Below are 24,868 nucleotides of genomic sequence, written 5' to 3'. Positions count from 1 at the left end.
GAAGGAACTCGAATTACTGACTTCTCTGTATTCCTGTGCAACACTGCCCTTTGTCTAATGCTGCCACTGTTAAACCTCACAATAAACTTAATGACACAGACACTAAAGAGCTGGACAGACACAACAGATGAAGCGTGCCAATGTACAAGGGTGTCAAAATTAACCTTGGTCTTGGGTGAGAGTGGTCATAATGTGTCGGTGTTACAGACTGAAATGATCTTCGCCAGTTTATGATCTACTCCAGGGAGGTTATGTTGTCATCAACATTCTTGTGTGTTAGAAAATTAAAATAGTGCTCTACTATTACAATTCTGTATATATATATATATATATATATATATATATGTATATATATAGAGAGAGGAGAGAGAGAGAGAGAGAGAGACTGAGACTGAGAGACTGACTGACTACATTTATGCTACAGAAGTTAGAGGTGCAACCGGTGTGAAAACCAGAGAGTTTGTTTTGGGTGAAAATGAAGTCATTGTAAAATGCCAGAAAAGATAAAGGACAAGTCAGCGTCAGTTCGCTTAGCCTAACGGTTTGTAACACATTCAGGAGTAGCTGCAGATTTGCTTGAGATCCGAGATCTGGTTGCCCACGATGTGCATCTCATACACTGGTTTAGTCAACCTTTTGTTAAACAGGTCGACTCGACTGCTCTCCTCTGTATGTAGCACAAACGGCATCACTTATTTATTGTTTGTGTTTCGTTTCACTTTCATTTATCGACTGGCTCTGGTCAGTAGTTTACTTTTCAGGTACAAAAACATGCAACATGCCCTGTGCTCACACATACGCGCTCTCTCTCAACGCACTCTCTCATAAACATTCAACACTAAACGTTACAGGTATGCCAAGCCGAGCACGCTAGTTAAATGAAAACACATGGCAAATTCAGCTTTCACTGATGCCGTAGGAATGAGCTGTGTTGTAAAATGAGGACCACTTCTTCATCCTTTGGGGGAAAAAACTACAAAAATACATAAATGGTGCACCCGCTGAGCATCGCCACCATTCAGCATTATGATTGACGCTATTGACAACTTTGCACCAATTTCAGAGAGGGGGGAGACCTCTTATTGTGAGTGACATACAACCTTTGCGCACCGTCAGATCAGAGTAATATTTCGGCCTTTTATGTGCATCGATTGGCCACAATAGGGGGCGAGGTGCACCGGAGAGGCGGAGCGCACAAAAGGTCAACTGTAGCGTTAAATCATTTGAAGATTCTTAATGAAGGGTGTGTGGCCAGCGCATCCGCTGGATCCGGTTTTCCCGCTGCCGAATGGCGACAACAAAGTGTGGATAATACAGGGCCAGGGAGAAGATTAAAATGGACAAAATGAAAGCACTTCCACCAATTTTCTTTTAAGCGAGGGTCAATGGCTGCTTGCTGATAGCGCTTCTGTTTATCGTTTTAAAATGAGTGCGTTTTTTTTTTTTGCCTTCTCTTCAGAATCCAAGTTACTGGATTTTTTGGACTATAAGCCGCTCCAAGGTTTAAGTTGCACCAATCAAAACTTGCAAATCATCATAAATCATTGCATATTGTTGCACGCACTCCATTTTAGAAGGCTACGGTAATGCACCAAAAGTGTTTTCTAGCTGCCAAAAGAAAATAGAAGAAGAAACAATCAGTCATAACAATTAATGGGTGAAATATTTCCTTAGTTTGCTGTCGCTTTCGGGGCAGCAAAGGAAGGGACTGTCTCCCCGGCTAGCTCGCTAATTTAGCATGCGGCATCTGCCACAACAAGGATTTAATATTTACACCATCAAAAGATGCAATAACCGACCGGGATTCTACATTTGGCAATGCAATGCGGGATTGTAGTTGAAGTAAGCCATTTTCAACTAAAAAGAAAAAAAATCTGTTGTTAGACGCGAAAGTTTCAAATCCAATCAATCAACATGATTATTATGAGCTTTAGTTTTAACACTGTATACATAAGTCTCACACCTGAGTAAAAGTCGTGAGACCAACCAAAAAAAAAGTGACTTTTAGTCCAATAAATACGGTACGTACAGTACATGTTCTAAAGATTAGATTTGTTGTTTTTATAATTACAAGGACAATGGTCATGTTAATGGTATATCCATAATACATCACTTATAAAATATTTTGTCATTTTTTTCTTCAAAAGTCAACTTAAATGGGTGTTAAAGGACACTGACAAAGACCATGTACCAAACGGACCTTTGACCTCGACCCTCTCTTGCCCCCACCCTCCGTCCAGGGTGCCTCCTCCAGCCTGGTGGTCAAGTTCGCCGACACAGACAAGGAGCGCACCATCAGACGTATGCAGCAGATGGTCGGCCAGTTTGGCATCTTCAACCCCGCCATTGCCCTGCCCTTCAGCACCTACAGCTCTTACGCACATGCGGTGAGTCAGAAAAAAAAATTACCTCTGTGGTGTTATTATTTTGAAGCCAAAACAAATCAGTTTGAGGGTTTTCTAATACTGCCGGAAGCACCTCGCAGATGTCTTTCTAAAATTCATCCCTGGAAGAAAGCAACCAAAGAAATTTGGTTGATGGAAAAACTAGACCCCAAGAGAAGTTTCAAGTACCAATGCCCCCAAAAGACCCGAGAAGTGTGTCATTTTGATTTGAAGCAGCCATTTTCTTCATCTTTGAGAGACAACCTTGTCAGTCAGAGTTTTTATTTGTGCTACCAAAATTGGAACACATTTAGTAGAGAGGGGCAATGCAAAATTTCGAGAAAAAAATGGAAGACTGCAAAATGGTGGCAGTCAACCAGAATAAGTCATACCATACTGAATGGTCTACTTATTAATTATTTAGATTTTATTTTCAATTTTTTTTTTATCTGCATGTGTATTCTTTTTTAGGACATTTATCATATTTAGGATATAACATAGGTGCCTTACAGATTGGTAAATAATTGATCCATATCAGATTTGTATCCATTATTTGAACAGGGCTTATTCCAATATGAGGCTGTCCAATTTCACGGTTTTTTGTTTTGTTTTGTTTTGTTTTGCAAATTTCCATCTTGGGCCTCATGGGAGAGGGGAAAAAAGTCATTTTTCCACTCAAAATCCCTGAAATCCCGCTGCAATTTATCAGTCAGGCTGACGAGCTGGTGAATGAATACATCGGAGCGTTTAGCAGCTACACACTCTGACATTTCCCTCGGGAATGTTGAAGTGCAAACGCCAACTAAAAGGAAAAGGGAATACTTGGCTTCATTTATCAGGGCAGCCGGAAAGATAACTCGTAAGGAATGCTAATGTCGCCCCCCTCCATGTTTGCTGCGCAGCTTAAAAAATTGGCTGTTTTTCGGAATGATGATTTAATGAAGTGGATTAGACTTGTTTGAGCGAAAAGGTGCGGGTGAAATGCATTATATTCTCTTAATGAAACCACTGTTTGGCATTTTTAAACAAACATTTTTTAAGCAAACTCTGGACGACAATTACTTCGACAATGAGGTTATGTTTTCAATGATTGTTCCTTATACTAGCAGGATTATTGCATGCACTCTTCACCCACTGTTTGGGTTCAGAGTGCAAAGTACTACAAAGCCTGAACCCCCCCCCCCCCCACCCCTCCCTTTTTTTTCTTTCCACGTGTGTGGGTGAGGGACTTCCAAAAAATTAATACATTACTATTTACTACTTTTTCAACATTCTCTGAAAAAAAATGAGTTTCTGTGGTGCCTTGAAATGTGAGTGGCCCAACGAGTGCTTTATGGAGTCCGTGAACTCAACTTACTTCATAACAAGGAGCAGTTTGGCAGACATTGATTCTTTCTTCTTCTTCTTCCAAAAAAAAGAGGCTTCAAGCAGTTTGTGGCATTGTCTGGTAGTGTACTGTCAAACTAAACATAAAACAAAGGAAGTTACAAGTTGTATCTTCAAAACAACAATAAACACACATTTATCATGAAGTCCACTAGCTTAATGCAAACGCATGACAGGAAATGGCATCGATGCGTGAATGAATAGCATCTATATGGCAGTGTTTTAATGCTTTAAGCAATGGCTATTCCAACACAAATGGTTCACAAACACACAGAGACAGAAAATATAACAATAAACCCCGAACAACTCCTGCAGCTTTTGAGTCATTTACAATTGTTGTGAAAACTCTTCTTCGTTTGTGTCTGCATGACTGTATCATACTGCCTATTATGGCACTGAATACACAATCCAATGATAAAAAATCCACTTGGGCCTACGTACCATCTTGAACTTTCATACTTTTGTAACAAAACAAAAATATCTATCTATCTAGTAAGCTAGCTATGCATCTAGCTAGCTAGCTATCCATCTATCTAACTAGCTAGCTGTGTGTGTGGGCGTGCGTGTGCGCGTGTGTGTGTGTAAACTGTATATATATTTTTTCACAATTTATACATTTTAATACTAATAATCGGTTCATTCGATTTTTTTAAAATTTTCTTTTAATCATCTCCTTTAGCCAAATCACTCAGCGGTGTGAGACCCAGTGCTGCAAAAGAATTTACTCTGACGCCTTTTATAGATACAAATGATGTACATGACTCAGCAAGGTTAAAATGCATTAAAATGTGTTTTGGTGACATTGTAATGGGTATAATATTACCATTTCCATATGAGTAGTGCCTTTCATTACTGCGTCACTTACTGTAATTGCCGCTCTCCATCTAATGTCGCAACAAACAATCCCGGCCTGGCTTCATCTGTGCCACACTTTATAAAAAGGCCATCAACGTATGCGTTTTTATTTATAGAGAAGCGAGCACACAACTTGTTTGGCTATAAAGGAAATGTAAACGATATATGAGGTCTTAAGAGGGCTATCCATTGCTCTCGTTTCATTTCATACCAGCACCGTGGGGGCATGGCACAAAAGTGCAAATGGACCATCTCGGAATAATTGCGAGGCCATGTCTTCTCTCCGGTAAAACTTTCACCTTCATTGCCATTCATGAAATGCACTCCTGTTTTGTTTTGTTTTTTTGGCCTAAGGAATGTGACAACATGCAAAAGGTTGAAGGGAGATGCTCTGTTTGGGCCGTGACTTTTATTCACTGTGGCAGGGAAGCAGCATGATGCTATAAAGTTGGTGCTTGCTGGTTTGATTCATTTGATCTGTACAAAATAGGCGAGCAATCCTAATTTGGATCAGTACCAATTTGTAAAACCCACTCTTACATGGGTCAAAATTCGGGTCGTGAAGATTCTTGAATTATTCATTGAGAATTTTAAGAAAACGAATCGACACATTCATCCAGATCTGCATAAACTTGTAATGAATTTTTTTTGGCCCATTTTTTACACCACCACAAAGAATAAGTTTCTACAAATATGCTGTTCTTCAATATTAGGGGCAAATGAGTTGATAAATACACCGGAACTGTACTTTTCTTTGTTATACCACTAGAGGGAGCCCTCACTTGGTGAGTACTGCATTTTGAGAAGAACTGATATCGGCAGCTATAAACATTTTGGCTAAGTATCGATGACTATTTCCAGCAGGGCCTCGTCCCCCTATTTGATACAAGCCCTTAAGACGTCAATTTTGCTTTAATGTCCCCTTTAAGGCTCTTTCTGCAAACAGCCACTCAGACTGCGACCACACTCCTTAATGTCGGAACCAGCAAAGAAAGTGCTCGCTACAGATAGCATAAGAGTCCAGCTTCCAGTATGGTGCGATGATTTAGCCTTCGGCCGCAGCTGCATCCGTACGTGGCCACCCCCCCCCCCCCCACTCCGTCGCTACCGGGCAAAAGTGCCGGATGTGTCTTTACGGGCGCGATAAAGCGTACTTACTCCCTGTAGACGAGAACTCTCTGACAGTGAAAGCCTTTTTTTTTTTAATCTCCAAAGACACACTGTGTTCAACCAGCTCTCCATACATTCTGGCCAAAAAGAGGCGGCGGCGGTGGCCGCGTATGGAGCGCGGCGGTGGGGAGAGCTGGTGTATATAGCTGTAACCAGAGAATACAGTAAAGCGCTACCTCTCCACTACAGCTGTGGATGGGATTATAGAGTTGAGTTGACAGCCAGTAAATTGGATTTTAGTCAAACCAGGAGGAGGTGGCGCGGGATGGGAAGGGGATGTTGTGCGCCCGTGGTGGCGAGGAGAAACGAGGGCTGTGCAACACTGACCAAAATGAGAAATGGTGTGATGGACGCGGACGCTGGCAATCTATGACAGGAGACATTCCATTTGCGAAAAGGTGATTTCATAACACGCCGGCAGGGAAAGGTGGTGAGCTCGAGCCAGCGTGTTTACCATGCGGCATTTGTGTTGAATAGTTAGGACACCTTGTGGCAATGTTTTTTCTCGATTGCTGAAATAAACAAGAAGAAATCCCAAGAGTTGTCTCTTTTGTTTGTTCCTTGCAACAAAGAGAAGAGGATGTAGGAACAAATGAAGAAAATGGGGTGGACAAGGTGACTGACTGAGTAACACAACAGCTGCAGTCGCACTTGTACTACAGTAGAACAATTACAGCTCTACCAAGACTTTAGCAAGATTATTTCTCAACGTTCTCCTCCACCCTTTTGTATGGTCGTCAACTCGAGGAAGCCCCTCCTCCGATTGGCTATCGACTTTCAGTTAAAAATACCTACCAGTTGCTCGGGTTGGCCAAAATTCCGTCAAAACACTGTCAAAACTGTTTGCCAACATTCTTGCCAGCTTGAAGGAACCCTGCGGAAAAACCAACATTCGCTACGTGCGTAAACACTCGCAAGCTTTTAGCCATTCGGTGAGATACGGGCTGAAGGAATGACTTGAACAAGATATGAAGCCCATTAAATTGCAAATGTGAGATATTCAGCAAATGAACCTGGAGAACGGGCACTCAAGAGTGCTTCTGAAGTGTGTTTCAAAAAGTTAAGTGTGCTGAAGTGTGTAGGATTGTTGAAACGATTTTGTTTTAATTAATATGGGCTCTCTATATTGCGGATTTTCACCTATTTCATGACGGCTTGTGTGAAGTGGGCATTCACTGTAAAGTCATCTTTCTTGTGTCTGTGTTTTATAATTGATTGGCGACCCGCCTAGGGTCAGCTGGGATAGGCTTAAGCCAGCTCACCCATGACCTTTTAAAGCAGGGGTGTCAAACATTTTTGTCAAGGGCCACTTTGGAGTTCCGTCTTCCTTCAGAGGGCCGAATTAATGTTTAATCATCACATATTATTATGAATTGCACACAACAAATTGGTGGATTACTAGTTTTGATATCAGTCAACTTGTTTGTTCACTTACTGTTCAAGTGAGTGTAAACAGGGTCAGACAATTATTGCAAAATCTCAATGTTATTTATTACACATGACAATTTGACATTTCGGTACAGATTTTAGAAAGGATCATGGAAGTTGACACACATGATCTGCTTTCGCGGGCCACATAAAATGATGCGGCGGGCCAGATCTGGCCCCCGAGCCTTGAGTTTGACACCTGTGTTTTAAAGTCAAGCCCCAGGAAAATAAATAAATAAATAAATAGATGGGTGTGTTTGTCCAGTTGTAGTGTGCTCAAGAACACACTTTGCTTCATTTGAATTCATAGGGGAAGTCAATCATATGTTGTGTTCAAGTCTAAATTGATTATTCTGATTAATATTGTGTTTGGAGAATATAAATTCAGAGCTCACCTGTTTTCCAGGTTTCGGTCATGTGACACAAGCAGTTGGATTTTTCTGTTGTATGTCCAGCATGATTAGCCATCATCAGACTTTTGCCTTTTCTGCACAGCAGATTCGGCAGGTTTATGTTGCGGCATGACTTGCCTTTTTTTCGAACAGTGTGTGTGTATGTTGCGATTCAAAGGCAAGCCCGTTTCAGCCTGAGCGAGATAAATGAGAGGAGAGGAGACGCTTTCACCGGCTGCTAATCGTGACAGCGTGTGGGCGGACGGTGGGGGAGGGTGGCGACTGTAAATTGGCATTAGGAAACATCTCCCCCTGTTGGAGGCATTCACTTTCGAACAAGCGCGAATAATGACGATGCAGCTACACTTAGACGCACACACACGAGAGTGTATGTGTGTGTGTGGGGGGCGGGGGGGTTACATGACCCGGTTTAGCCGTCTCCAACCACATTTAGCCTATATTCTTGCTATCCAGCTGTAGGTCGCTGTACTAGTACACTCTTTGTCCTCACTGGTAGGACAATTCAGTGCGCTAGTAGAACAAATGTGTCTTACTGTTCCACTCCTGCATTTCACTTTTGTGTGACATTTCCGCACACTAGTGCGACAAGTACATGCTACCTTTGTGGCAAACCTTTAGTTGACATCTGCATGCTACCATTACTACCACTGTTAGAATTTTGAAAAGTGCTGTACAATTGTACAGTATGTCTCTTGCCTTATTAGTAACATATCGTTTTCTTACCGTTGTGGCAAAATTGTGCTACTAGCGAGGATAAAGAATATATTTAAGGTCCATGTATTCTTAGCTACGTTATTTATCATCACTAGTCTAACAATTCAGTGGACTTGTTGAATGATTAAGGTGCACTAGTAGAATGACTGTCGCTACTCTGATACTTCTGCACACTAGTAGGACAATATGGCACTAGAATTATGACAACTACATGTTAGTAGTTAAAAACTGTGCACTCGTCAACATTCGGACACTGCGAGTACCATGACACAACTTGTACTGTAGTTGTCCTCTTAGTCTGCCGAAGTTGCGTCACTCTGGAGGACATAGAAAGTACCATCGTAAAGTCCATAAACGAGTTCACTCTTTGTCGTCACTCATAAGGCAATTAATTACAATGGCTGCATCTGACTTGTTCAGTCGAACATTGTTTCAACGTATCGCGAAAAAGCCTTCGTTACCACAAAGTTGCCAGGAAGCTAATTGCGACCTTGCTTATGAACAAAATGTACAGCGCGAGATTCCCCTCGGTTGCATAGCAACGCGACTGATCGACTCGTACATTGTTCTATTTCCGGAGGCACAGCGCACATGGTCTGAAAACATGTCTGGTAAATGGAAGCAAATCTGGCTGTCTGTGAAGGCTGAAATTGTCTCTCACTTTGGAAAGGGAGTCTCACAGACAAAGCTCAGCCGAGACTCCGAATTGGCAGTTAATGATTTTGACAATCATCCATAATGGCATCAATATCATGGCAGAGTTCAAGGCCAACAATTTGAAAGATGATCATAAACGGCTTCGGGGCGCGGCACAGCCTAAACTGATGACAGTTGGCTTCGGCGGATAACATTTACAGCGGGTAACATTTGCCGACTGAATGTTTTCGGAGATGAGGTGGCAACACAGTTCTTTGTTTCATGACTGATAAATCCTTTTTTTCTCCGTACTGTATCCACTTAACTGACAAGTTTCTACTTTATTACATGTTCATGTTTTCAAATTTATAAATGTTCATACCGTATTATAGGTCATAGTTGGCGGCCATTTTATCGGAAATGGTTACAATGAACCACCGTTATAGCGTACAGATTCGTTATGTCCCTCGAGATACACACCCGCTTTTGCATGCATGTGTACGAGCAATCGCTATGCTTAGTAGCATGGCGCAAACAAATTTGGGCTTTTAGTTGCCATCCAGTCTTTTAGTTCACTTCATTGACCCCCAATTCCCGCTCTTATCCCCCCCCCCCCCCCCCCCCACACACACACACCCTCAGGACCACCTTTATCAACCCCTTTTGCCTCCCTTTGTCTTCTCCCTCCATACGCTGCCGACCGGGTTGCAACGTGCCCGGTTCACATCAGACAGTGCTGCGAGTCACGGAGCGGTGCTGTAGCGAGATAATTGCCATGTGATAAAGAGGTGATTGCCTGCTGGCACTGCAAGAGGAGCGGTGCCATCAGGTTGCAAAAAAAAAAAGCAGATGCCTGACAGTAAATGACTGCCGCTAGAAGCCGGACAACTTTCTTCGCTTCTCTTTTGTAACCCCCCTCGTTTGGCTTTTGTTCCCTTCTTTTTACCTCCATCAGAGAAAATAGCCTTGACATTTGGATGTAATGCAGCCTAAAGCGGTGATTCCCAACCACACATTAGTGAGACATGAAAAAAAAAATAGCCAATTGAACTTGGTTGGAAAATACTTTTTTTTTAAATTTACTACCTGTAATGTATATTTGTTCATCTATACTGTACCAGCGATGTAAACTGACGGAACAACAATTAAATTGTTCTTTTATGCAACAGTTCTAGAAGCAACATTTATTAGTTTACAGTAATGGCAAGAAATGATCATTTGTTTGTTTATCTAAACAGTTATTTGGCTCTTCTGACACAAATAGTTCTGCAAACTATTGTGTTAGCGGCGCCGTTAACCGTTAGCATCACATGCTAACGAGCCAAAGTGTTGGGATCAACATGAACCATTAACAAAAGAAAAAAATGATGAAATGAAATTTCTTATACTGTTTCACTTTGCCGCAGCAAAGTTGGACTGTTAGTCACATCATGTCGCATCACATTAGTACCATTTCGTAGGCGTGCGACAACAAGTCAAATCGACACAAAGTTGTCCGCCAAAGCAAAATTAAGTCGGATGATGGGAAGAGAGTGCACTTGTTTGTTATCTCTGCGGTAAACAAGGGAAAAGGGGGGGGGGGCATGTAGAATAGCAGCTGCTGTCACAGTTCAACTAAACCTTGTCCACCTGTGATCACAGTTACAGTTCCTTGAGCCTCATGCCGCTTTCGTAAGTCTCAAGACAAAGACATTATCCGATCACTTGTGCCTTCTCTGGTAAATTTCCGTTACAGTCCATAGCATTTATGTTGCAAAAAAAATTAAGATTGTATTGGTCACAAGCTTAATGGTCTTTGTGACCTTGACATTATTTGGTGTGTTATTAGACCATCATAATGGAGTCCAAGTCATCCTTAAAGAGGTCTGGTGGGCGATACTCACATCATGCACCTCTTTGTTGTTGAGCCATTGCTTTTGTTCCTGCAAAACTGCCTTTTTTCCAGTGTTACCCCCTCTGGCTCAATTCATCTTATTGAGAAATAAACAGTTGATCCCCATTTGCCAACTTGATAAAATTATGCAAATGGAAAAAGGCATTAATAGATAGCAGGCATGATTCTAATGGATGAGATAGTGGCGGTGGGGATTCTGCCAGCGGGACAGTCGCTTTCACCTTACCTGACAGCATTCCTGGTAGAAAATAATTGGCTATTTTTTTTTTTTTTTGTAAATGCAACACCTCTCTCCCACTATTACCATCACAAGGTCCTCCAAGCAAATATTGTCGGGGAGAGCGTTGATTCTCTCGCAATATCGTCAAAGGAGCAAAGGAGAATCGGACCGTGACCATAGACGAAAATAAAATTTGAACCCCTAATCAATGTGAAAATGTGTATTTCATAACAGTTGAAATCCCCAAATTTATCGGCCTTTCAAGCCAATGCTGTCAACTTTTGACTGTGCAAACTGCTTTTTCATTTTGCCTTCATTTAAATGACTGCTGCGTGTTGCCTGAAATGTAAAAATCTATTCTGCACCAAGAGAACTTTTTTTTTTTTGTCTGTTTTGTTTTTTCCCTCACTGAAACATTTTTTTCCCTATTATTGCAAAGCAGAGTTTTACTGGCGAGTGCTGAGCATCTCATTCCTCTTGAGATGTCCCTGAATCCAGGCACCGATCAATAAAAGTGTATTTTTAAACAGGCATAACTAGCAACTCTGAATCCAGAGCATGTTAGTAATTTAGTAGGTGTGTCACAAACAACTGTAGTAAATTTCCACCTGCCGGACAACGCCCCTGGCCTGCCCGGAGATGAAAATCGATAGGCCTTCATTCACCCTGCATTTCTGCTTAGAATCAGACGAACGTAGCTTCCATCAAAACGTAGCCCACAGTGTTTACGTATATGCTTGTATGCATGCACTGGTGCATGGTAATAACCTGCCCACCCCTCGCATCCGTTTAATGCATTAGTTTTACAGTTGCCAGTACTATTTCTTTGTTATTACGTTATAACACTGTTCTTATGAGAAGATATATTTGTAATAATGCAATGTTGAAGTTGTCAATAGTAGCACAGTACTTCATTCCATTACAGCACTACGTCATATACAAAGTACTTACGAAGCATTCTCGGCAAAAACGTTTCATAGTGTATACCCTGGTCAGAGCCCGAGATGTTCACATTTTGTTAAGTTTTATTGTCAAATGCACTGTATGTGTAACATACAGCACAGATGAAATTTCTTCATCAAAGAATGCTTTGGGGGTCATTGTCCATCTACACCGTGAAGCGCCGTCCAGTGAGTTCCGAAGCATTCAGCAGATATTGCGCAAAACACTTGCAAATCCATCTTGCTGACAATCAAGAAATACAAGGGAGCCAGTTCCCGCCGTACTTGGCAACTGTGAATAAGCGAGCGGTTTACTGTATGTTGCGGTGAAGTTTCCAAGGAGAGCAACACATTGCAACTCCTGTGCAAACTTTGCCTGTTCCCTGAGCGCGCAGATAATGTGCACATGTCAACGTCTTGATTTGTATGAAAGCGAGAGCAGCTGGTGACAGGCTTCCTGCTGCCAGCCCAGACAGATGCACTAAACATAGGCTGACAGGCTTCTCTTTTCTTCCCGCTTCCCTTTCTTCTACTCTGCTCCACTTTCCATTTCCCCTCCACTCTCCATCCATCAACCTCGACGCACACATCCCCCACTCCCGCCCTTGCCCACATACTATATTTTGCCCCTTACCATCTGCCCCCCCCCCCCACCTCCTTTCACCTGGGCACCCTCACCCCCGGTCCTCCGTGTCCCTCTTCTTTAGCTCATGCAGCAGCAGGCGGCCATCATGGCAGCCAGCCATGGCGGTTACCTGACGCCGAGTGTGGCCGCCTTCCCCGCCACGCAGATCCATCAGATGGGGGCGCTCAACATCAACAGCCTGCCACCCACCACCATGACCCCGGTGTCGGGTGAGTTTCATCAAGCCTTGGGTGAGCACTCCGTTTTATTCCCTCTCCTTGGGTCCCTGTGTGTGTGTGTGTGTGTGTATTGTCGTACTTCCATTGTAGTCAGCAACTTTGGAATCCCATCTTTATTGTATGGGCCTCTTTTTTTTTTTCAGGAACATTTTGGCTGATACACAAGGCAATACTTTCTGTGTGTGTGCGTGTTTACCAGTAGAACCGTGGACTTTGTTGTCATTCCACACTCACAAACAGGGATTCCATGTGAATAGGTGACAGTACACCCGAAACTGTCATATAAATAATGATTGACGTGTCCCTGAAGGAATTTGCTTATGCATGCAAAAAAAAAAAATTGTGGCAAAGCATAAAAAGGATTCAGACGGTGTAAAATAAAAATATTTATTCACAATATTACTGGTTTTACCATGGATACATTATTTTGCAAAAAAAGATTTCATTCAGGGTGCACCAAGGAGAAAAAACAAAAACATTTCTCACTTGGAGAGTCGTCAAATGCAACCAAGGAAGCAACGCAACGGGAGTGGGATGGATCAGGGTAGAGTGGGCTATGCCCAACCTAGAGGTTGTGGGTTCGATCCCCGGCCCTTGTGACGATGTCAAAGTGTCCTTGAGCAAGATGTTGAACACCCCCTCCAGAGTGGCTCCTGATGCTGCGCCATCAGTAGGTGAAGCGCTTTGAATTCCATAAATGATGGAAAAGTGCTATACAACCAAAATACAATTTGTTCACCTTCCTTCCAAAGAAAACTATCAAAGTGCCGGTTCACCTCTTCTTGATTGTGCCGGGGTTTGGTTTACAAACAATTTTCAGCGTGCGGCCAGTTGGAAGAGGGTAGACGAGGGTTACTGTTCTCTTCTTGTCATTGCAATTCTGCTCTCGACAAGATGGTCCTCCCACGCCAACAATCAAAAGAGCCGATGTCCATCAACCCCAATCAAACAAAATAAACACACTTGCGTGGACCTTCAAGTAAACATCGGCGTGAAAACATGAGAACTTACGACCTCAGTCGTAAAGGTTTCACCCCTTATCTTGTCACCCTACCCCAAAGTCCAGACATATGAAGGAGTCGGGAGATTGTTGTCACATGTACCGAACAGCCAGTACTTGCCAGGAATTCTTGCAGCTCCTTCAGTGTTGCCGTTGGCCTCCTGACAGCCTCCCTGACCAATTCTCTTCTCGTCTTTTCGTCAATTTTGGAGGGCCGTCCGGTTCTTGGTAACGGGACTGTGGTGCCATTTTTTCTCCACTTGACGATGACGCTTTTCACTGTGCTCCATGGTATACTTAATGCCTTGGAAATTTTTTTGTACCCTTCTCCCGACTGATACCTTTCAACTATCAGATCCCTCTGATGCTGTGGCAGCTCTCTGCTGTGGAAGCTCTCTCCTGACCGTGGCTTGTGCTGTAGAAAAAATATCAGAAGTCTATTAAACCATCTGAACTTTCTTTGGGGTTAATCGGGGGCATTTTAAATGGTGGCAGGCGTGTGCTGGCTCTCTGAAGAGTTGGAATGCGATTGGTTGATTCGGAACAAGGCCGCACTCATTCAACATTTTAAGATTTCTTTTCTTTGTCTCACTTTTTAAATGTCACAAACACCTGCCATTTGAGGTGTGAACACTATGTTCACTGTATACCGTATAGATGTATAGCACAACTTTTTTCCCCATGAATATATGCTTTTTTTTCATGACCCCTGTCTATGTAATGAAATACATGATTACCATTTGACACACGAAAGCCTCTTCAGTGTAAGAAAATGAATCTGCTGGCGGATGCTGGTCTTCATCTAACATTTCCAGGGAGAGAGAACTCTGCTCCTCTGTGTTCTGGAAAAAAAATTGTTGTGTGTCATTTCGTAGCTTGCAAACGCTTCTTCATTCATAGTAAAATTCGTTTTTTTGGTTTTTTTTAACCACCCCTGATTCAACCTTGTTCAAGTGCCAACTCTGGTATTTAAAAAAAAAAAAACATGTCTACACTTTTTCCACCATGAATATGACCCCTGTCTTAATGTCAGATTTACTTGACCACTCCCTGACCTCAACCAAAGATTTCATGAAGACCATTAAAAATAGCAGCGGCATCGGATTGTCACATTTGTTTTTTTTATTTCACAAAAAATTGCATTTGAACAAGGGTGTGTAGACTTTTTATCCACTGTATGGATAAATACGACAATTTCCAATGCTTCTGATTTGCTTTTTTTCACCGTCCGAAGTCTATGGAAGAAAATACATTACCATTTCACGTGCAAAATTCCCTTCAGTGTAAGAAAACGATTCTGTTTCTGCCTGATGTTGTGGTTCTGCATCTAACGCTTCCCGGGAAAGACAAACTGGCTCTTCGGTGTTCTGAAAAAAAAGTACAAATAGAATAATAGTTTATTAACACTCGTTTTATTTTTGTTTGCCATTTTCGTCACTGATTGTGTAGTCAAACACATTCTTACACTTTCGCACGCGGATAGTTCTTCTTTCGTGGAAGTGGAGGAATCAATCCCATCGTTGTCTTCATCATCGACTTCTGGGATTGCAGTTGCATTTTCTGTGGCAGTTCTGTCCTGTAACAAACGTAAAATAAAATAGAATAAATTACCAAAAGCAAAAACATTCACACATCAAGTGCCTGCTTGGTGGTGTGCCGATATTTGTCATGTTTTATCATTCATGTTGCTATTCTAAATAACCCAGTGGAATTTCACAGTAAGCCAAACAATGCAGGAGTCATATTAGTATACGATCGTTGTAACAACGGGATATAATATTGTTTCTGGAAAATGTATAAAAATCACTCTACGGATAAACAATAACTATATGGATGGGCCTTATATCTTACTTGACCCGACTTGAAAAACACGTTCTTACTTTCTTTCCACATCCAATGCCAGGTCTGGATGTGGTTCCAGTGTAATTAATGAAACCTGTGAAAGCCAGATAAAAGGTGTATCATTCCCAGAGAAGATTGATGGAGTACAATTTTCCAATCCACAAAATATTGGCAGTAAAAACGTTTTCGTTTTTGTTCTCCATCTTTAATAGACACCAAGCCATGCTCATCTATTATAGCACGATACACTTTGTAACTGTACTGTTTCTTCCCCATAATACGTAAATCAAAGTCCTTGCACCATTCTTCTTGAGTACAGAAGATGTCTTCTTGGCAGAGCACAGATACTTTTTTCAAACACTTAAAACAGAATATTTTACCACAAATTGCCCAGGAAAAACCTTTCTTCTTGTCAGAGAATCTTTTACCACCAACTGAGCAAGCAAAAGGTGTCTCAGTCGACGTCATTACCGCAATACACTGCCGGGTTTTGTCACACTAAGAACATTTCCAGGGTTTGTTGTCAGCATGACATATCACATCACCTTTCGAGCGTTCATCATCAGTGTCACTGTCAGAAGGGTGTGACGATACGTCACAATCTGATCGTGGAGCTAAGAGACTATCTTGATGTGATCCAGCACATTGGTGACCAGGCTCTTCTTCCTCTTTAATGTGGGGGGACTCTTCCTCTACTTCTTTTTTAATGGAAGGGCACTGAGGATCCTGGTGCTTTTTAGTGTGGTCTGAAGGACACACAAAAAAAAGACATGATTTGGAAAAGTCAAGTTGAGACTTTGGTGTGCATTGAAGTTGATGCATGTGTTTGGCAATGTTTAGAAGCCACTTGAGCAGTTCAGTCTAAACGAAAAAAAATAAGCAAGTTTCTGGATAATCCACGATTAATCTGGTTCAGGAAAAAAAAGTGGTGGGGGGGGGGGGGGGTCCTGTTGTGTAAAGGCGTAAAAACAGGTAACCAACCAGCTCTGTGCGACACAACTCGAGGAGTCTTGACTACAGCGTCTGACAATAGACGTTGTCCATCGTTCTCTTTTAGACGACATAGCTCTTCTTCGTACTCCTCTTTCACACTGATTGCACACATTGCCACACGGCAAGTACAAATCTTGATCTCCGCTTCCAGCAAAACGCGTCGCCTTGTTCGCAGCTAGCTAGCTAAGCTAAGCGAAGCTATCTTGCGAGGCTTTAACGTACACGAATACGATTTTCTCCGGACACTAAAATTTAATCAATTACGTTTTAGTCCAATAAATGAGTGACAAGCCGCGCGGAGTCGAGGCTCCTGTATAAACAATACCAATTTGAGAAGAATTATTAGTGAGGCGCTGACCAAAATGTACACGGAAGTAGCGCTGCAGCAGAAATAATACGGCAACGCCACTTGGACAAACTACTGTTCGCTGTTACGAGACGTGATTCGGTGCAATACCACTTATGCCTGTCTTTACGATAACGTGTTTTAATATGGAAACACGCAGTGCACTTGTCAGTTAATTGTGAGGCAATATGGAAACACGCAGTGCACTTGCCAGTTAACTGTGAGGCAGTGACTAATTGTTAATGTAATCGGGTACAAAGATGAGGGGAGAAGAAGGCTGTGGGGCGTGTGCTTGAAAAACAACCCAGCAAAATAATCCACATTATTCCTAAAGGTACCTCTGATTTAATTTATCCGTAACTGTAACGGATTGTAGTTCCTTTTTTTGTATCCTCAATACATGACGCCGTTACGTGTAATCTGTTACTTCCAAGCTGATCTATAATGGTTATTCATTCTAGTTTTCTTGAACCTTTGGCAAAAACAATAATAATAACCATCAATAATGATATTAAATACAGTAGTGTAATGATAATTTCATTTTTACAGACACCATTATTGCTACGAGGACATTTCTCTCAGCGTGGACAACCGAGTGTGCGTGTGCGTGTGTGTATGGGTTGCCTCAAGGCCAAAAGAGCACCTGCTTGATTAAATCTGAAAGTATTCCTCCACAAAGACACAGAGAGAGATTGTAAATCGAGTGTGGTATACAAAGGTTTGGAAAGGGAGCGTCTTTGAATAACTTAACACCTGGTGCATCAGTTTCGCTTATTCAGCTTCTTTTTCTTGAGAGAGAGAGAGAGAGAGAGAGAGAGAGAAGTGGTGAAGGAATTCAGAGATTCTTCACTCTACAAAAGCACGACGAGAAATAAATAATACAGCATCCAAGTCTTTGTTGTGCTCCACTCACCTACTTTGTCAACACTGTAGCACGGAAGGATTTGTAAGCCTTTGCTAACTTTTAACCAATCCGTGTCAGCCAGAGGCGTGATCACAAGCATCCAGATTCCTGGATCAAGCTTGCTGCAGTTCATCAAATTATTATTTTCTTCTTTTTTTGTGTGTGTGCCAGTCTCTTAAATTGAAATTCCATTCACCTCCATGCGAGAAAGGCCGTTTGTCTTTTAGTCGCCGCATACCATGGTGGTCCTGCCTCATTTAATTCAGAACAGTCATTGAATTTGAATTTACAGAAGAGACAGAATCAATGCAACATGACCCCAATTAACCGCTTTTTTTTTAATCAAACAAGGCTTCACCTGAAGCTAAGCGGTTTAAAGTATGTGTGCGTGCGTGTGTGTGTGTGTGTGTGTGTGTGTATATGAGTGTGTGTGTGTGTGTGTATGAGTGTGTGTGTGTGTGCGCGTGTGTGTGTGTGTACTGAAAAAAAAATGAAAAAGTGCACTGTACATAAAGGGAAATGCTGCCCCATGTTTACATTTTACTGTATGTGCACTTGCTCTAAGAGCCAAAAGTGGAGATGGAAATCACCAAATCAATCACATTGATCAAGTGTCCACTATGGGATATGTGTGACCTATCAGAAGGTGTGATTAATAAAAGACTGAAGTTATGATGGATTTACTCATCGCAGATTTCAGGATGAAACTGCATTTTGCATTTCATTGTCCCCATTCTCAGGCCTTTTTCAACAGATACAATCTAATGGGGTTTAATATAAGACATATAACAGCAACTATGCAAAGATGTACTGTCAGGGAGGCATTAGCGTGAATGTAGTTTGCCACAGTGTGAAACTGCCGTGCAGTACAAAACTAAAACTAAAACTAACAAAGCTGCACGAAAAAACTCACTGTTAACTACATTGAAAAACAATCAAAATAAAGTACAAACTAACTACTGTATAATTTTAAAAAAACAAACAACTAGTGTAACCCTGCTTGATCCACACTGACTAAAAACAAACATTGCATCAATGAAAGGGGCAGAAAGAAAGTTTGCAAGGAGTTGGAGCGAAAGATTTGAGCTAATTTATTCCATGTGGGACACACACACACACACACACACACACACACACACACACACACACACACACAAACAGTCATGTAAAAAATAAATGACAACAAGATTTATTCGAAACCCTTGAGTTTCTTTTGCAAAGAATATCTTGCACAATTACACCAAAATTCTGTTCCCCATATTAAAAAATAAGTATCACCTCTGGCAGTGTCAAGCCCCAACCACATTGCATTGTGCCAAACTGGCACATTAAAAGTATAACATTCATTCCCCTGTGCCCTTCAGACACAAGTCACAGAAGTCGAACTTTGCCAAACAAACATCTAATTATTTCATGTTAAACTGCTTTATGTAAGTTGAGTGAATTTACTTGTTTATCAAATTGATTTTCTCTTTGAAATGAACTGAAATTCCATTCATCCGTTTTACCCCCCCCCCCAAAAAAAACATCTTTTTTTTTTCATTCTGGTCCCCCCCAATCTGATATGAAATGGTCGCCAATTAGGAAGCGACCTGAAGCTTGCAGGAGAATTTAGCCAACTAAGTCATTAGCCACAATAAATAACTGCAGTGTAGTTATGAGATTCTTTCATCATTTTTAGCGTTAGTCATGATTAGTTACGAGATTAACATTTAGCCCAGCATCTTTTATCTGTTCTATCCGTACGATTATATCTTCTTTGTATGAAGTATTTTCCCGCTGTCTGGATGCCCTGTTGCACAATCCCACCTTTCACAGGTCAGGTTGGCCTTGGTACTCCAACAATAAATATACGCATGTTAATTTTGTTTTTTCTTGTCTCTCGCGCTGAAAAAATTCAGTTAAGATGTCTTAAATCGGAAGCTGAGGAGATAGATTTCTGACATTGGGTGACATGAGAATGTGCATGTGTACCTAATACTCAGGCAGCGAATATATATTTGCGGTGCCACGAGAGATTGTGAGAGTGAATCTGATGTGCATGAAGCTGCACCATTTATCTCCTTTCAAGACAAGCATGTCATTTGTGCGCTAGTGTGTGTTTGTGTGTGTGTGTGTGTGTGTGTGTGTGTACGCCACCGCCTACTGATTACCTTTTATTATTCAGCATAGTGTACCATTAATCCTTCACAGAAAGCCGGGCTTTTGTGTGAGATTTCAAGGACGAGCATAAATATGAAATGTTTTATTTCCCTCTCTGTTCATTAATATGAGTCGTGCTGCCTCGGGTGTGACTCCATTATATATATATATATATATATATATGTACTGTATATATATACTTTTTTTTTTTTTACCGCATTTGTGGCTATGACTTATTCAGATTCCGTTGAAGAAATGCATAACATGACTTGCAAAGCCATCTATAAGAAGTAGGCCGAGTTTGTGTGACACTACTGAGGGACTGGAAGATGCCAGTCTGAGGAATATTTCGGTGCCACATCACAGGGGATGTCAAACTTGTTTTCATCACAGGCCACCCGATAGTGATGGTACCTATCAGGGGGATGGTTATAAAAGTGAACCCACATAAATGTATAATTGCTACGGGTGTAACTGGACGGAAAAAAAAAATTAAGTCCTGTACTTAGCTTGCTTTTAACCCTATCATGCACCCTGTAACCTGATAACATGGTAAGCTATCCACTGTCGTAACCGCTGTTCCTGAAAGGGTTAAGCCAGTGTTTCACATTGGTTGCAGTTTCTTTTGTCTGTTGACATATGAATACATTTCATGATAGTAAATATGAAACATCAAGAACTTAAATCACAGGTGTCGAACTCAACGTCCAGGGGCCAGATCTGGCCCACCACATCATTTTATGCGGCCCGCGAAAGCAGCTCAAACATGTCAACTTCCATGATCCTTTTGAAAATGTCAACCAAAATTTTAAATTCTCATATGTAGTAAATAAGAGATACCAAAACCCTCATCACAGTAATCTCATCGTATTAATACAACTGTTTACAGCTCCTCGAGCATTGAAAATAACCTTGCTAATGAGCCACATGCTGTTTCACTAAGTCTAAAGACAAAGACGTTTTTGTGTGACATTTTTGTGCATGCAGGCACATGAGATTACCTACTTCTCACATGCTAACAAAGATTCCTTTCATAGCTCAATCCTGCCATTTGCTGTTTTGTTTCGCTTTTATTTCTTTTGCCGAGCACCGGCGGGTGGGGAGCGGCTGACATTTTCCAAAAGCATCATCATGCATCATTGTGAGGATACACGCGCTAATCAGCGCAACCATCTGGCAAACGACTCGTGCACCGTCGAGCTTAAATGCGTGGCATCTGTTGATCAAATGGATGCTTCATTGTTTTCTGAGTAACACCCTTAACCTCTGTGGACTCACCAACATACTCGTTTTTGTTTTTTTTTAATTCAACAAAGGTGACACGGATTGTTTCAATCAAAGACCAATGTCACACGCCAAGTTCGGGATCCATTAAACGATAATCTGAGCTTTACGTTCATGCAGAGCATTGTACGCAATTTTCAGGCAGTCACTCCACCTGTGAATTAATGCATAAATTAAACTAACGTCAAAGCAGAAAGACATACCTTAAAAAAAAGATTTGGCAAAGGTGTCAACCTCGAGGCCTGCGAGCCAGATTCTCAGGACAATTACGCAAGGGACACAAACAAACACTGTCCAGGGCAGCTAAAAATCAGGCTGTAGCAGATGTGCTGACAAGCCATATGTTTATAAAAATAATAATCATAATGATGGTGGTCTGGTGGTCCAGTTGTTAGTGCGTTCAATTCCAGCTCCAGCCTCCCTGTGTGGAGTTTGCATGTTCTCCCCGGGCCTGCGTGGGTTTTCTGCGGGTACTCCGGTTTCCTCCCACATTCCAAAAACATGGCTGATTGAACACTCAAATTGTCCCTCGGTGTGAGTGTGAGCGCGAATGGTCGTTCGTCTCTGTGTGCCCTGCGATTGTTTCGCAACCAGTTCAGGGTGTCCCCCGCCTACTGCCCGAAGACAGCTGGGATAGGCTCCAGCACGCCTCCGCGACCCTTGTGAGGATAAGCGGGTTAGAAAATGGATGAATGGATGAATAATGGAAAAAATGGTTCCACTCTAGTCCTGCACAGGGTTTGCTAACAGAATGTGTATCTGTGTAATGGGCAATGACATCATCACGGGCATTCCTGTACACTTTTGCCAAATATGCACATCAACATAACTAAATGTGTGTTACAAGGAGAAAGATGCATCAAAGCGGCCGGCGCGTGTAGCTATCAGTATTCAAATACAAATAGTTTTCTTGGTGTGTCAGCTTGTCGAAGAAAGCTACTTTATTATTCATTTCGAGTCATTTTCCCTTTGGTCCCCCCCAAAAAAACCAAAAAAAAAACATGCATCACTGTTTAAATCAGTTAGATGAAAGCATCTGTTTTGAGTGCTTATTACTTGCTCCAGCGGCAGACAGTCCTCGTGGCTGTAATGACTCTCAGACTTTCCATTCCTGCTTGATTTGAATGTATAATTAGCATAATAAATACTTTTGTCGCACGCCCAGGCTCCTTTTTGCGAGGCAATCACGGCAAAAAGCGGATCAAGACTCGCCCCACCCCCCATCTTGCGAGAATGTGAATATAAATTTCCTTATATAAAATGAACTGCACGTTTGCGACGTAACAATGAAAAGTACCTTTGAGGCAAGCTTGAATTTTTCTTTTTTTCCCAATGTTGCTATCCCCTAATGGTTGTGAAGATCACATTACTTTAAAGTCCATTTTTATTGATAGCGCGTCAATTCATAACAGATAAGCTATCCCAAGGTGCTTTCGATATGAAGCTGGGCTCGAATTACACTACAGTACCACATCAGCAAGCACAAGGCCAAGAAAAATTCCCTCTCTAAGGCAGGGCTCATCAACCTTTTTGAAAATGAGAGCTACTTCTTCGGAAAAGGTTAATGCGAAAGGCGCCCATTTTAATACATGCAAACATTCGAAGTGAAAAGGCAAGGCAGAGGAGCTTTATTTATTATACACATTTCATACAGAAGCTAACTCAATGTGCTTCACATAGTCACAAAACAACATTTAAAGGGAATCAAATTCAAAACACCCGTGACCCTCGTGAGGATAAGTGGGTCAGATGATGGATGGATTGATGACATTGAAGACAAAAAATTAAAAAAAAAATAGACTTGCAGGCGTTTTGAGAGCCAAGTCGAGAAATAAAAAGTAGTTTGCCAAACTTAATTATAGAAGGTACAGCGCAAGAGGACATTTTCGGAAAGATTGATGATAGAAATGCTCAAAAAGACCTTAATCATAACTAATGGAGAAAAATAATCGTTTTAAACTATCTGTTGACAGCCTACTCCACTTGTGTGCAGCATAACAGCTAAATGCCGATGCACTATGTTTGCTTTTCAACTCTGGTTTCCACTTCTGCTAACCTGGAAACCCTACTGGGTCTATATTCCATGAACATTTGTTTCATGTAGTAAGAACCGAAGCTTTTCAGTGATTTATAGATCAGTAGCATTATTTTAAAATATATTCTACAGCTGAGTGGGAGTCAAAGTGAAATCTTTCGGAAGAGAGTAAGATGATCTGATCGTTTTGTTCTGGTAAGAACCTTTTTAATGCTCGTCTGGCGGAGTCCAGTCAGAATACAATCATTGAGTCTACTGAAAATAAAAGCATGGATAAGCTTATCTTGATCTGCTTGGAACATGCAACCCTTCAGTGGGGATATTTTTTTCAGATGATAAAAGGCACTCCAAATTGTGGCCAAAGTGTAGATATAGCCACAAATATTTTCCAGCAGCTCCTTAACCCTCTTGAGTATTGACTCCACCAGAGCTTCACCGAATGCTCCTGGACTCCTCCTGTTGCTCCACATTATCACCACTCTATACACTTTGTACAAGCTACATTTACTCTTTTTCATTTGCTTGTTTTTAGGTTTGCAACTATTCCACATTCTTCCTTAGAAATTCAGATTCTATCTATACATCGCCACCACAGGAACAGAACTCCGTTGGAAATGAAAAACCCCCTGCAGTCATGTATGTTATGTGGTGCATATTTTACCTTAAATTTAAATGACCAAATTTGGTTCTTTGGGCTATGTGCTGAGAATTTATGTAAATAGAACTTGGCTGTAAGCAAGGAAAAACAATTCCGCATGGATATGTAGATGCTGTTACTCGGCGGTGGCGATGTACACTATATTTACCATACCATTAGCATAAACCTCAATGTTTGTGAAACAAATGTGATACTTTACCCTACGCGGACCACCTCTCATACGGGGTACTCTGCCAAAGCACCACCTCGACGGGAATACGACGTGCTGTATGGAACTGCACAACCCCCCCTGACCCCCCCACCCCAAACCCCCACCGCCTCATTCCCGTCCAATCAGGGCTGAGGTTTCTAGATTGAAAGGTGGTTCTCAGGGGAGCTGTACTTCAGCGAGCGCGGATGCTTCGCCACGAAGGCGGCCCTTTTTAGAGAGGCCATCACGCCGTGAGATTCTGCTCAAAATGGGTACTTTGGCATTCCCGGCATAATTGGAAACACTTTCCCAAGGAGGGCCCTTTTAAAATGCATTGCATGAGAGGGAGGGGACGGCGAGCAACCAATTTCGATTCCGCTCATGAACCATCCTGCCTCTCAGGCATGCGCCATATATGTTATGACTAGCACGTTTGTCAAACTGCCAACTGTTGTTTTGTGTCTTTATCCCCCCCCCCCCCCCCCCCCACAAGTAAAGTGACATATTTTTGTTCTCGCAACCTGCTTCCCCGGGCACCCCTCTAATCGTTTCCATCAAGTTTCTGTTTT

General features: G+C 41.8%; 2 protein-coding genes across 5 annotated transcripts in view; one reads left to right on the top strand and one right to left on the bottom strand.

Moving 5' to 3' along the window:
* Positions 1-24,868, top strand: part of celf5a (cugbp, Elav-like family member 5a) — a 228,117-nt gene that overhangs the window by 190,215 nt on the left and 13,034 nt on the right. For 2 of the 4 annotated variants that reach the window (XM_086115174.1, XM_086115173.1), the window contains exons 6-7: positions 2,241-2,387; positions 12,749-12,917. In XM_086115174.1, the coding sequence (XP_085971300.1) occupies positions 2,241-2,387; positions 12,749-12,917 (316 nt within the window). The remainder of the gene's footprint in view (positions 1-2,240; positions 2,388-12,748; positions 12,918-24,868) is intronic. The other 2 variants (XM_086115175.1, XM_086115176.1) reach the window with 2 other exon arrangements.
* Positions 13,279-17,138, bottom strand: LOC147202563 (uncharacterized). Its single transcript, XM_086115177.1, has 7 exons — positions 16,729-17,138; positions 16,293-16,493; positions 15,786-15,841; positions 15,371-15,481; positions 15,162-15,272; positions 14,643-14,747; positions 13,279-14,320 (listed from the first exon to the last, which is right to left on the bottom strand). The coding sequence occupies exons 1-7, from the start codon at positions 16,850-16,852 to the stop codon at positions 13,943-13,945; spliced, it is 1,086 nt and encodes a 361-aa protein (XP_085971303.1). The 5' UTR covers positions 16,853-17,138; the 3' UTR covers positions 13,279-13,942.

The sequence above is a fragment of the Hippocampus guttulatus genome, chromosome 7 (assembly GCF_054856545.1).
Source record: "Hippocampus guttulatus isolate MCC_2025c chromosome 7, RoL_Hgut_1.0, whole genome shotgun sequence".
NCBI classification, from domain to species: Eukaryota; Metazoa; Chordata; class Actinopteri; order Syngnathiformes; family Syngnathidae; genus Hippocampus; species Hippocampus guttulatus.
This window is presented reverse-complemented; position numbering and strand designations above follow the sequence as displayed.

Bases quoted from the DNA above. Each gene is read 5' to 3' on its own strand.
- LOC147202563 (XM_086115177.1), bottom strand. From the start codon at position 16,852: ATGTGTGCAATCAGTGTGAAAGAGGAGTACGAAGAAGAGCTATGTCGT. The intron at 15,482-15,785 runs GTAAGAACGTGT...CGTTTGTTACAG, and splicing joins GCATTGGATGTGGAAAGAAA to GACAGAACTGCCACAGAAAA. The intron at 14,321-14,642 runs GTAATCATGTAT...TTTTTTCTACAG, and splicing joins AGGCTTTCGTGTGTCAAATG to CACAAGCCACGGTCAGGAGA.